This window comes from Melospiza georgiana, chromosome 8, assembly GCF_028018845.1.
Source record: "Melospiza georgiana isolate bMelGeo1 chromosome 8, bMelGeo1.pri, whole genome shotgun sequence".
Classification (NCBI taxonomy): Eukaryota; Metazoa; Chordata; class Aves; order Passeriformes; family Passerellidae; genus Melospiza; species Melospiza georgiana.
In genome coordinates, this window is record NC_080437.1 from 27,479,909 (window position 1) to 27,492,378 (window position 12,470).

The 12,470-nt window shown below is 42.5% G+C and overlaps 1 protein-coding gene across 1 annotated transcript; it reads right to left on the reverse strand.

Annotated features, from left to right (window-relative positions):
- Nucleotides 1-1,036: 1,036 nt before the first annotated feature.
- SMNDC1 (survival motor neuron domain containing 1) lies at nt 1,037-10,809 on the reverse strand. Its single transcript, XM_058028679.1, has 6 exons — nt 10,718-10,809; nt 9,988-10,107; nt 6,480-6,622; nt 4,495-4,656; nt 3,508-3,661; nt 1,037-2,734 (listed from the first exon to the last, which is right to left on the reverse strand). Exons 2-6 carry the CDS (start codon nt 10,105-10,107, stop codon nt 2,597-2,599), a joined length of 717 nt encoding a protein of 238 aa, XP_057884662.1. The 5' UTR covers nt 10,718-10,809; the 3' UTR covers nt 1,037-2,596.
- Nucleotides 10,810-12,470: the final 1,661 nt, after the last annotated feature.

Here is a 12,470-nt window from a genome sequence, read left to right on the forward strand (position 1 = left end):
CATCCTGCAGATGAGGCAAGAGCATAAAAAAATCTTGATGTGCTATAAGGAAAGGCTGTGTGGCCAACACAGCAGTTTTGGTTGGGCAGCTTTTTTTGTTTATAAAAGTTGTTCTCAAGATGTATTCTCTTCATAGATGGGACCACCCCAGGCACATTGTTTCACTTACTCCAGGTAAGGTGTTTCAGGAAAAAGCCAATCAAAATTTCTTTCAGCACTTCTTTGCAGTGCCCAACAGAAGAGTTGCACCAAAGTTCCTGAGGCAGCCCCATTACAAGAGGTGACAGTAAATTACTCAGTGGAAAGGTACAAGTTTTGCTAAATTTTTTAAAATGTTTAGCTAAAACAAGTTGGGCTGAACTGTCCCTTGCAGGGGAGGCTCACAGCACCCACTGTGTTCTGATGACTCACTCTATTGCTCTCCAGAGCTAGTGAACAAATAAATAGCCCTGGGATGGTCTATTGACTGTATTTATTACATTAAAGATAAGCAGATGTAGCTCATGTCAGATGTGGATTGAGCCTTCTTTTCCAAAGACTGTTTTCTGTTAAAAGAACAGGTGGAGTTCAGAATAAGCTTCCTGAAAACTCTAGTTCTGCCTGCTTTAGCATGTGTCAGTTCTGACTTCAAGATGCTCCTTTTGGATAAGTGAAAGGGACACTGTATCACAGCCACCTGTGAAAGACAACAGGTGACCTTCCTCAGCACGGGGCTGTCAGGGTGGCACAACTGTCACCTAGTTAATGTCACTGCTGGGACATGTGCTTGTAGCTGCAGGCTGCACTACAAATTCCCTTTCTCAAAAGCAGATTATTTTACTCTTGAGGTGTTTTCTATGCAAAAGAAAATTTAACCCCTCTGCTACCACTGAAGATAAGGAATTAAGTAGCACATACTTTATCTTGCAGTGAGTGTGCTGTACTTCAGAGCCACTTTTGAGTATGACATTCTGTCCCAGCAGATTCTGCTGTACTGACCCCTGTCCTGATTTACCATTATCTTCCCCCCATGAATAATTCCACTTCAACAAATATATCCAGCAGATTTTAAACACTTTATTTAATAAAAGTTAAACATACAAAACTGAAATTAACACACTTTGTATTCATAAAAATCACCATCTCCCATTACAGGGAGAACCTTTTTCTATGTATGGATTCTAAACTACTGCTTGTAGAGTTTAGCTTGAGTTGTGACTCAGGTAACTGATGGACATTTCCACCAATCAGTGCATCAACAATTGCTGACGTGACCTGATCTAGTTAACAAATTACAAAATGAGCTACATTAACATAATATACAGGGAAATAATGGTCAGGGTTAATGGACAAGACACACGTTTTATTTAATGGGGGAAATAGCTGATGTACTCTTGTCCATTAACTCAGCCCTAGATTTTACAAAAATAATATCTACATTGTATACAGGGCTACCCATTAACTTCTTGAAACACATTACGGGTCCAGAGGTGGCGTCGCTACCGTAAGTGCGAGACAAGGAACAGAGGAAAGCAAATCACAGAGAGTACAAAAATGCAAGAGCTTTTACACGTGGGTTCCTGAAGAAAACTGAAGGGGCTCAGCAGCACTGTAATACAGCTGAAGGTACAATGGACACTAGGGCCAGTCAGTTCTGTAAGGACAGAAACTCCCAGCTAACCTTTACTCACTCACAGCTAACTAAGTGGGATCCAGGCATTCACATCTGCTGGGCTGTGGTTCTCCGTGTCTGGATGGGGGCCCAGGCTGTCACTGCTGTGACTGCACCAACACACCTACAAGATCCACAAGGGAGGACAGGACAGCTCCTTTCCACAGCACCAGCTCTGACCCCTGGGGATGGGTGGGGACTCTTTAAGTACAGTTCCTTGTCCTATGGTTTTCTGGTTACATTTCAGTAACTTCCTATTATAATTTGATGAGTATTTATAAAACAAACAAAGAAAGAAAAACAATGAACAAGAAACAGCATCTGCTCTGCTGAAATTCAAGTGCAAGAAATTTGGACTGGAATTAAGTCAAATTTATTGTTTCTAGAATGTAAGTGATCATTAGTAATAAAGATCCTATCAGCCCTGTTCTGCCCTCATTTACAGCTGTACAAACTGATCCACAGTGGATTTGTAAGGGAGTTATTTAAACTTCCTTAGCAATTCCATGTGACATGTCAGCTCTCTCCCAGAGCTGCAGCAGCTCTGTAATGTTGAGCATGTCACAGACAGCACCGTGACTACAGAAACCAGGGAGGCTCTTAAGGTGCCATTTTTATACCACCACTTTTTTTGAAGGAAAAAAAAAAACCTTCACTACTGGTATGAATGGAAGATTCAAAGCTGAAGACAAATACTGCTTTGAAAGTAACAGGCAACAGCAGTTCGTGAATTCATTAATGTTTACCTGCTACAGAAAGTTTAATGGTTGGGGGTGTTCAAATCAAGAGCTGGAGATTTAAGGCTCAAATCAGCTGAAGCCAAAGTGATGGTGACAAAATGGACTACTCACTATGTGCCAACAAATAATTTACTTTTAGAAAAATATAATGATAAAAAGGTAAGTGTAAAGCCCTGCAGAGATGAAGTTCCACCTTTTCTACCTGTTACTGAGGCATCAGATGCCTGACATTATATTTAGAGGTATCTTGATACTGTGTCATAGGTTTGTCTGCAATTCCACATGTTCCAACGCCAACCTTGCCAGTTACGCTCTCAGGGGAAGCAAAAATACTCCTTTTCACCTGCAAATAAAACAGAAAACACCATGTCTGAATAATCACCAGCTGGATTTTACAAAAAATAAAAAAGCAAACAAACAAACAATCATTACCACCTGAGGTGCTTCAGCATTCCCAACTTTTGCCCTACAGATGGGGACACTTTTTAACAGCCAGCCCAGCTGTGACGTGTTGTCACTGAGTGAAGCAATGGGCTGGGAACTTCTGGCACCTCAATACTGGATGTGATTGTGGTACTGAGGATCTCAGGTCAGGCCAAGAAGGAATAAAATCACCTCTCATAAGGGCATCTCTAATAATTGCTCAAAAGGAAGATTAAAGTTTTACCACTATGTCTGGCAGCTCTTGGGCAAGCCATGACAGAAATGGAATAAGACTTAATGTCCTTGCTACCTTTTTTGCCCCACACTTGCTGTTCCAGGGCACGTCCTCAGCACTGTGCCTCCTGGGTCATAAGCACAGCAAGAAGCCAGATTTGGAGGTTTAGAGGGGCCCTCAGGTTCTTGGCTCCAACAAAGACCAGCTGGCACCTGACGCAAGCCTCGTTCTCCCAGCCAAGTGAAAGCTCACCCTCTTAGGAGCGGCGCTCCTCCAAAACAATCCAGTAAAAGAACAGGCATTTGAAGTGCACAAAATACAAAAATGCACACTTCAGAATCCCAAAGACAGCCAAATCCCCATGATGCATCCCTTTAAAAACCACCTCCTTTCTCCCAAGTCATTGCACAGAAGTCTATGCCCTGCTGCTACTCACATACTGACAAAAGTAAACAAACCTGGCCTTTTTTGTTTTTAGAATAGGCTCTGTTGTTAAACTGTTGCCACTTGACTTTCTGGTCCTCTCGTTCCTGTTCAAGTTCTTTAATTCTCTGAGCTTTTTTCAAAGCTTTCTTCTTTTTATACTCTCGTTGCTGGGCTATCATCTCTTTTCTGGAGAAAAGGAAAAACAACAAAAACAAACCCCACATTTCATGTTTGTGCCTCTTCCTGTTACAAACTACAATCTGACTGTAAAACAGACATGCACATTAATTTTCCAGAAGTGTACAGAATTTACAGAAATAAAGCTTGTAAATATTCATCATTTCTAGGAGGTAAAAAAAAATCCCAAAAACCTAAAATTCCAAACCTAATCTTTCCATTAATAAGCATCACCTTACTTATTGATGCATTTGGCATAAAAACAAGCACCAAGCACACCTGAGGAGCCCGTGCCAAACACAGCAACCCATGGGATTGGGTGCAGTTCATTTCTGGGGGAAATGGGACCTGTCAGCCCTTCCACATTTCAGGAACATCTTGGGTTTTGAAAGTGTGAATAACCCACTGGAGTGAAAAGCCCCAACTTTTCTGGAGGTGTGCAGGACTCTGCCACCAATCAATGGACAGGGATGGAAGGAAAAGGACAGAGATTACTTCAGTGAAGACAAGGAAGTTGAAGGAGTCAATCTATGCCACCACAAATGCAGCATCCTCAGAACAGCCTTTTAGGGAAGGGATCACTGGCTATAACAAACTGTGAAGAACTGTACCTTTTGTTTTTTCCAAAGTAAAAAAATCAAAAAGTTTTCGGCCCTTACAAATACCTTCCTGTGTTAGACATGGCAGGATACTAGGTAAATGTAAATTTAAAACAAAAACAAACCAGAAAAACACCTATTTCATTAACCAATTTTTATAGCTGAGGGAGGAAAAAGAAAAAACAACCAACCCAAAACCAACCCACAACTCAGCATTCAGAGTTCCATCTGTGTATTACTCACTTGGACATGGGTTTGTTGCCACTGTCCTCTTTTGCTTTCCTTCCCTCTTCCACAGGCTTGAGGTTGAACAGAGGTGTGACTTCAGCATTGCCATATCCAGCAAATGTCACTGCAGCTGTTCCATTCTCCTCATCTATTTCTTCAATCTCAGCTTCGTAACACCTGTAAAGATATCATGGCTGTAAGCATGTGAGTAAAGCTTTAATACTCAGCCCTTCAACACCTACATCAGCCAGCTAATGCCACTAAGTGAAAAATATGCAGATCCCAGCCTTAATTTTCAGGGATAATACACAAATCAAGAGATTATTGTCTTAAGGTCCAAGGGACACAGGTACAAAGACTGGAATCTGCTGCATTTGACCTTTAGCTTCAACAAGCAATGCCCTCACAGCTATCACAACTAATGATTCATGCTGGGGCCAATCTAATCAGCTATCCTGATTTGGTTTTAGTTCTGGCAGGTCATGGGATAGAAAAAAAAAAGCTGCATTCACAGAATTCATTGAGGAGTTTTAGAAAACGTCACCTCAGAAGTGCAAAGTTTTCATTCCATTTTTCTCCATAAGACAAAGAACTAAGAAAAACTGAAGCTTTCAAAACATTCCCTCTTCAACACTTTAAAGCTTAAAAGCTTTCATGTTGATTTAAAACAGAAATTTTGAAATTTTCACAGTGACCTGTCCATTTCATATTTACGTGTATGAAACGCTACTGTGTTTCATACACGTAAATATGGGAAAAATTTTTAAAAAATTAAAAAAAAAAAGTGACATTTCCAAAAATATTTAAAATAACAGTGTCTAACTTAAGGGCAAAAGGATATATCTGGAGCAAACAGAGGAAAAAAATGAAATGTTTCATAGACAGTATTCCAATTAACATTTACTAATTAATTTCTTGTGTGTTTTCAGTGGGTCAATGCCTCGAGCTGCATTAGGTGCAAACACACGAAAACCCAAAATTCTGGCTAGCTCTTTATGAAACACTGCTCTTAAGAAATGCTGCAACAGAAGAAGGATTTTCTAAAAAAAGCAGAACAATAAAGTCCAATAAGATGCACTTCCATGAACACTCTGACACACTCTTCCCCAAGCTCTGATCCCGTAACCAAGGGATCAGACCAAAAAACAATGATCCAGTGGGGACCTAAGACTAAGATTCAATTTTTAAGTTCTAACACAAAAACATTTTACTCATTAATAAACAGAAGAACTGTTCACTTTTAGACTAGTTTTCTACTTAAGACATCTAGAGCTATACCAAAATCTTTACATGGCTATTACATTGTTAAGAGAAGCAGGTTCATCCAATAACAGAGCCTCTCTCTAAGTGGTAACAATTGCAATATTGGTCCTGCAATAGCAGTTTTTTTAAAGCTGCAACAGTTACACATTTGCAGTATGAAAAGGAATTTCTAAATGTTTATTTTGAAGTTTATGGAGTCAGAATGATTTGCTTAGGTTCCCAGAACTACACAGGATAATATATGAGACCCTACCCAAAAGGTTGATTAATTCTAAAGTTACATTACATAGTTATTTTATAGCCAAACCCAGCATTTTTAATTAAAAATTGAAAATTAATTTCCAATTAGAGGCCCAAACAGATACAGCAAGAATTTTTCTTCATAGTAATCAGTGACACACATATATGAATGCAATGACAAATCATGAATTACACATCACAAAAGCTTTACAAAAGACTGTCCTAACTGACCAATTCTTTCCATCTACCATTTATTACACCAGCAAGTGGTAATTTACAAAAGCTACCCTACTTTTATATGGTTAGTGAAAAAAAGGGGCCCCATCTCTTTGTTACCTAAAATACTGACCTTTAATAAACAGTCCAAGAACACTTAATACCACATTTATTTCGCAATTTCTTTTTGCTTTTAGTCACCCATGTCAATTCGAACTGAATGAAAGTCTCTTACCATTGAACTATTTCATGTAACTGTTAGAGAAGCTTTCTACACTTACTGTCCATCCTCACTCCATATGGCCATACACCTGTCCCCAACCTTCCAGGAGTGACTGGGCAGGGCGGACGCGGAGCTGTCGGAACTCGCGAGGGTTTCCGAAGGTTGTGTTGAAAGGAGATCTTTGGTTAACTCTATGACTTCCTATAAAAGACAAAAAACCCACAAAGAATAATTTCTCAAATTCTTCTAACCAAGCATATTTTTACCCCAAGCTTACTGGTTTTGGTTTGATTTTTTTTAAGTTACTATATTATATTCACTGCTGATGTATGAATTACACTCACTGTGATTTTTTAATAATTTAATTAAATTTAATTGCTATTGTAGATAAAATATGTATGGTCCTCACTGTACTGCTGTAAAGCTGCCCATGCCCTCCTCCAAGTTTCAAAAAGTAGCCTATTATTTTTTATAGCATTTCTCTCATTGGCTGAACTGCAGCATGCAGAGTCAGGGTGCAGAGCACCTTCCAAGCTGTGCAGCCCTCTCACTTTGCTAGAAGGCGTCCAGGGGCACACTACAGAACTGCCTTCCTTAGGTCATTCTGACAGAAGTGTTTGTTTTTTTCCTAAGCTCCCTGACTTTGAGATTTCAGGTCAGGCCTTCCCCTTGCTAATTCAGGATGACAAAATTTCCCAGTTCCTTTACACATTATTCATTTGCAAGCAGGAGGCTGCAAAACCCTCTACAATTTCCTGTAAATGTTCCATCAAAAACTAAGCAATCAAGACCTCTCTTGGATTTCACCAGGGTTAAAAGTTAAAGGAGACAGCATCTAAAGGGCCATATGAACTTTATATATAATGCAGAGAAACTTTGCTGGCCCTAAAGAAGAAAAATTCTTCAATTCTTTGAGTACCTCAGCATAAACCAGTCACTCTGGCTAAAAACAGTAAACATCTAAGTCAGGGGAGGGTTACAGAAAGTGTTCAAAGCCTGAACTTCCCTCCCCATTTCACATCTTACTTCAGCTATGAGCATACAAAGACTCAGGAAAATGTAGTAAAGGAGCTGTTCATCATCCCTTAGGAACCTAAAGGTTTGTAAGCACTTCCCAAGTAAGTTTATGATGTATTAACTTGCAAGCACTTTTATCTGACAAACTATACAACTAACATCAAAGGCCTAACAGTTCGTTTCTGTTGCAGCATGTTGATGTCTGAATTTCCAACAGTTAGTAAGTTTTGCTCTCTGCTTTGGAGGAGCTGCTGGCTAATAAGCACTCCAGTGAGCACAATCAGTAGCAACTGTGAGCACAGGAACACACAATTACTTCTACTACTTAGCTGACCATTTTCCTAAAGCATAACAGATTAACATTATCAAGTTACCTAATTTGAGAACATACAGCATTAACCTAATTTTCCCTCCCAGGTGCAAAATCCTAAACTATTCCTTAACATACAGGTAGCTGTATTCTGCAAATCCAGGAGGCATCATGGCTAAAGTATCTCTCTCAGCAGGTCAAGTACATCACATCAGGCACAAGGCACTCCTGAAAACAAGTGTTTCAGGTATTGCAACTACCAGTAACACCAAACTGTTGACTAATTCTTGCCTCAGAGATGGCTTAGTCTAGAACTTGGATGTGAATCGTTTCAGACAAGACTACCAAGAATTCTCTGAATTTAATAAAGCGTCTTACACACAAGGCTATTAAAATTACCAAACTTTTGGTAAAAATCTTCATCTGATCTTCCCCTACCGTAATGCCTGGCTCACAAGACAGAGACATTAATTTTATTGCAAGCCATGAGACAGCTCCCAAGTCTTTAAGAGAAGAGATCATTCCAAGAAAATTTCTGAGCAGGACTTGGACTACCACAGCAGCTCAGTGCAGCCAAACAGGTTGAACAGCATGGCTTGGTGCCACATCCCCGTGATAAGGAGGTGTGACCCACAGGGAACACTACTTAGTTTGCCAAGATTTTTGCTGACCAACTGGTCTTCACAAAGCCAGACAGAGCCCTACACTCCAGAGCACAACACCCACAGAGCTCATCTCCAATTACACAAGATGACAGCTGCCATCAAGCCTAGAAAAGGTAACTTTGGCTTTGGGTGCACAGACACTGTCCTAGAAATGTTTTGGTGAACCAAAAAGCAAAAGGCTAAGTACTTATAACAATTTAATCTTGAATAATCCAAGCATACAAAATGCATCAGTATTTATAATAGGAAAAAGATGTTTCAGTAACATAGTAACCATCTTTTTGAACAGACAAAAAGCTGTTTAGTTGGGACACTGATGCATCAAACCCACTCTTACAGCTGTTGGCTTAGTTGGCATATATCAAGTCTGCAAAACATTATGTCATTTTCAAGGTGGAACATACGGATAGCAAACCTTTTGGGGACGAAAGTGTAAAGATCTTCCCCATTCTGTGCAGAAAGCTTTTATTAAAAAGTTTGCAAGTTGTCCTTTCACATCAATGATCTCTGCATATCAAAGCCGAGGTCGTGTTGGTATCGGAAATATCATCCCATATGGGTTTTGCTGTGCATTTTAAAAATATAAAAATATACACATGCTTTTAACAGTGTACAACAGAGCACATTCAGATGATCTATAAAGTGCCTTGTGGGCACAAAGCCTTTGCAGTTTAAAAGGAATTCTAAAGATCACTGTTTGGAGGCACTACTTGTGTTTTGGTTTTGAAGCCCCAATTTATTTCTGCTATTTGCACACAGAGCAGTGGTCACTGAACCTTGCACTGGGTAGTTTTATATATTTTTACACCTGATGGCTAAAGCAATCCACAACAGAAATGAAGCAGCATCTTGCACTCTCATGACAGATTTTAACAGCACTGCTGGGATTTGCTATATGCCAATGTGTCTTTATATGAACAAGAATCTAAAAGACCACTCATATATTTAAAATTAGGCTGGTGGCCTTCCTGTCACTAAAGCACATCCCAAGGACCAGAAACTGGTTTGAGCTGTTAGGAACACACTATGCTCTTGTGACAAATGAAAAACACAACTCCTTTCCTTTCTTATATAGAAACACAATCAAGACTCAGATCACAAGGAATACAGAACTACACTCCAAAGCTTTAAACACTGCAAATGCATTTAATGAGTAAGCAGGTTCTGGATCAAGTTATTTGAGATCTCAGTGAGAACATCATGGTAAGCTAAACCAAGAGGCTTCAGCATTAGTAAAAACAACAAAAAATAATGACTTTGAGAAATGCTTCAGGGAAAAAAATTTAAACCCAGTACACAGTAAAGACAGCACTGGCACATCTTTCACCTCTCTGGCTAAAGTTTATAGAAAATGAATTCGCTGTATAAATTAGTACATCTTTTTTAATAATAAAAAAAATTAATGTAGGCCATACTTTGGGTTTTTCCAAACTAAGCCTACCATGACTATATCAAGCTATGTGGAATGAAACTAATCAGCCCACCAAGTGTCTGTTTTTGTTGCAGGACAAGTATTTAGGCAAGTTAAACACTTGTAAAAGACCCTGATGTTTCACCTACCCTCAAATTCTCACCTGTAAGTCTTTCTTCAGTTTCAGTAAATCCTCATTGTCTGCATTGCCAGATAAGGCAGCCTCGACTTGCTGGAGCTGAGCTTTGTAGCTGGCCAACTGCTTAGCAAGGTCTTCTGACATCTACAAGGAACACACACACATACCAACCCCCCATCAAAACAACGGCTTTGCTGCTTTTGTGGTCCAAGTGAGGTGAAAAGACAACAACAAAAAAAGCTGTTACTAACGTGTTACAAACACAGCTCATTAAGTTTCAATGATGAGTATTTGTTCAGTAATTTGACTACAGATCCCCGCTCATTTAATTTTTGTGCAGTCCCGGCTGCTCTCAAGAGAATTGTGAGGAACAGAGGGCACAAACACGTGTCCGTGCACGGGGTACAGGCACGGCTCACACACAGCGTGAGAGCAGCGGGGCCTCGGGCAGACCTCGCACCGCCCCGGCCCCTTAGAAAACGAATGCACGTCCCAAAAACCCCGCGCACGGCGGTGCGTGCCCTGCGGGTGCCGCACACAGCGAGCCTCACACCGAAATCCCCCGCGGGCCCCGAGCACAGGGCCCTGCCGGGGCTCCCGGGGCTCGGAGCGGCGCGGGAGAACAGACGGGCCTGGGCCTGCCCTGGCGCGGGCCCTGCCCAGGCCCAGGCCGGGCCCAGCCCAGGCCCCGGGCCGCTCAGAGCGGGCAGGGGCGCATCGCGCGGCGCCGGCAGGGCCCATCCGGCGCTCTCACCTCGGCGGTGCGGGGTGCGGGCCGTGCCCGGGCCGGGGGCGCCGCTCGGGGTCCCGTCAGGCCGCGGCCGCTGCGCTCCGGCTCCTTCCGCCGCCGCACCGGCCTGGGGGGGGCAGGGGCGGGGCCTCGGCCGGCGCGCGCCGGAGCTCGCGAGAGCGGTCACGTGTGCCACCGGCCCGCGAGCGCGTCACGCGGCCGGCGAGTCACGTGGCAGGACGCCCCGCCCACAGCCCCGTGAGGGGGCGGGGCCGCGGCTGAGGGGGCGGCTGGGAGCCGGGGGTGGGCGGAGCCGGGAATTTAAAAGTCCTCCTTCAGCGCTCTGTGCGGCTCGGCTCCGGCAACCACAGCAGATTTGTGTTCTGTGGGGCTCGGCTCCGGCAACCACAGCAGATTTGTGTTCTGTGGGGCTCGGCCCCAGGAACCACGGCAGATCTGTGTTCTGTGGGGCTCGGCCCCAGGAACCACGGCAGATCTGTGTTCTGTGCGGCTCGGCCCCAGGAACCGTGGCAGATTTGTGTTCTGTGGGGCTCGGCCCCAGGAACCACGGCAGATCTGTGTTCTGTGGGGCTCGACCCCAGGAACCACGGCAGATTGTGCTGTAGGAGCACACGGCTCCAGGAACCACGGCAGATTTGTGCTCTGTGGGTCTCGGCTCCTGGGACCGTGGCAGATTTGTGCTCTGTGGGTCTCGGCTCCAGGGACCGTGGCAGATTTGTACTGTCCGAGCACACGCTGCTGCACAGGACAGTTCAAATCTGACCTTGCCTGGACCCAGGGGCTTTGCTCCCTCACATCTTTGTTCCTGACAATAGCAAGTGTAGCTACACCCTCTGGCTGCTTACGTGATTATCAGAATCGCGCAAAACTTACTGCCAGGCAGCTTAGGAGAGAGTAAGTTTCAATAATCGTCCTGCTGAGGAGAAAAGCTCAGTGGCTTCTTCAAGCCCGTCACAGGGAAAAAATACATATTTCTGGTGGAAAGTCAGTGATTAATTTGGCTGTGAGCCAGGCAAATTAAGCAGGTGCCCAAAAATTTTCTTCATATTAGCAGGAGGATCAGTGTCTCCTGCAAACATCCTGCCGCTCATGGTCACAGGCACACGGTGCTGCACAGGAAGCTGACTCCACTCATTGGATTTGTTTATTTGTTATGAGAAAAATATATCTACTGTGTTCTATGGCACTTGGTGTATGTCCTCTGAGGATATCCTGACCCAGAATGAAACACATTTCTGTATCTTGGTGTATGATTTGATAATTAAAATGCAGAAATTACTGGACTCTGTTCAGGGATTATTGATGAGACCAAGTGTAACAATGAAAATAGCAGCAACATTTTGGTGTTTTCATTTTTATGCAATTATAAACTAGAAATAGTTAAGGAAACATTTTCTGATAAGACTTTGCAGATGTATCAGCAACTGTTGAAATGCATACAAATTTTTTGATACAGAGCAATCCTAATGACTTTGTGAGCATACCAATCCATTAAAATGGGCATTAGTACTATCAGTTTCAACTTCACATTTCAGGACAAGAAATCTGTGCTGTATCTGTAGGACCAAGAGGGACTGAGAAGGCATCCACGGTCCAGCTATCTCCAAAGGCAGAAACAGCAAAAAGGAAATAACTTCTGTGGTTGCAGCAGCAGGACAAGCATAAAGAGGCATTTTATTTCTATAAAAGGTTTGGTGAGAGTTAATACTGAAGTAGATTTATGGTTATATAGTAGAGTATGTACTTTATAGTAGAG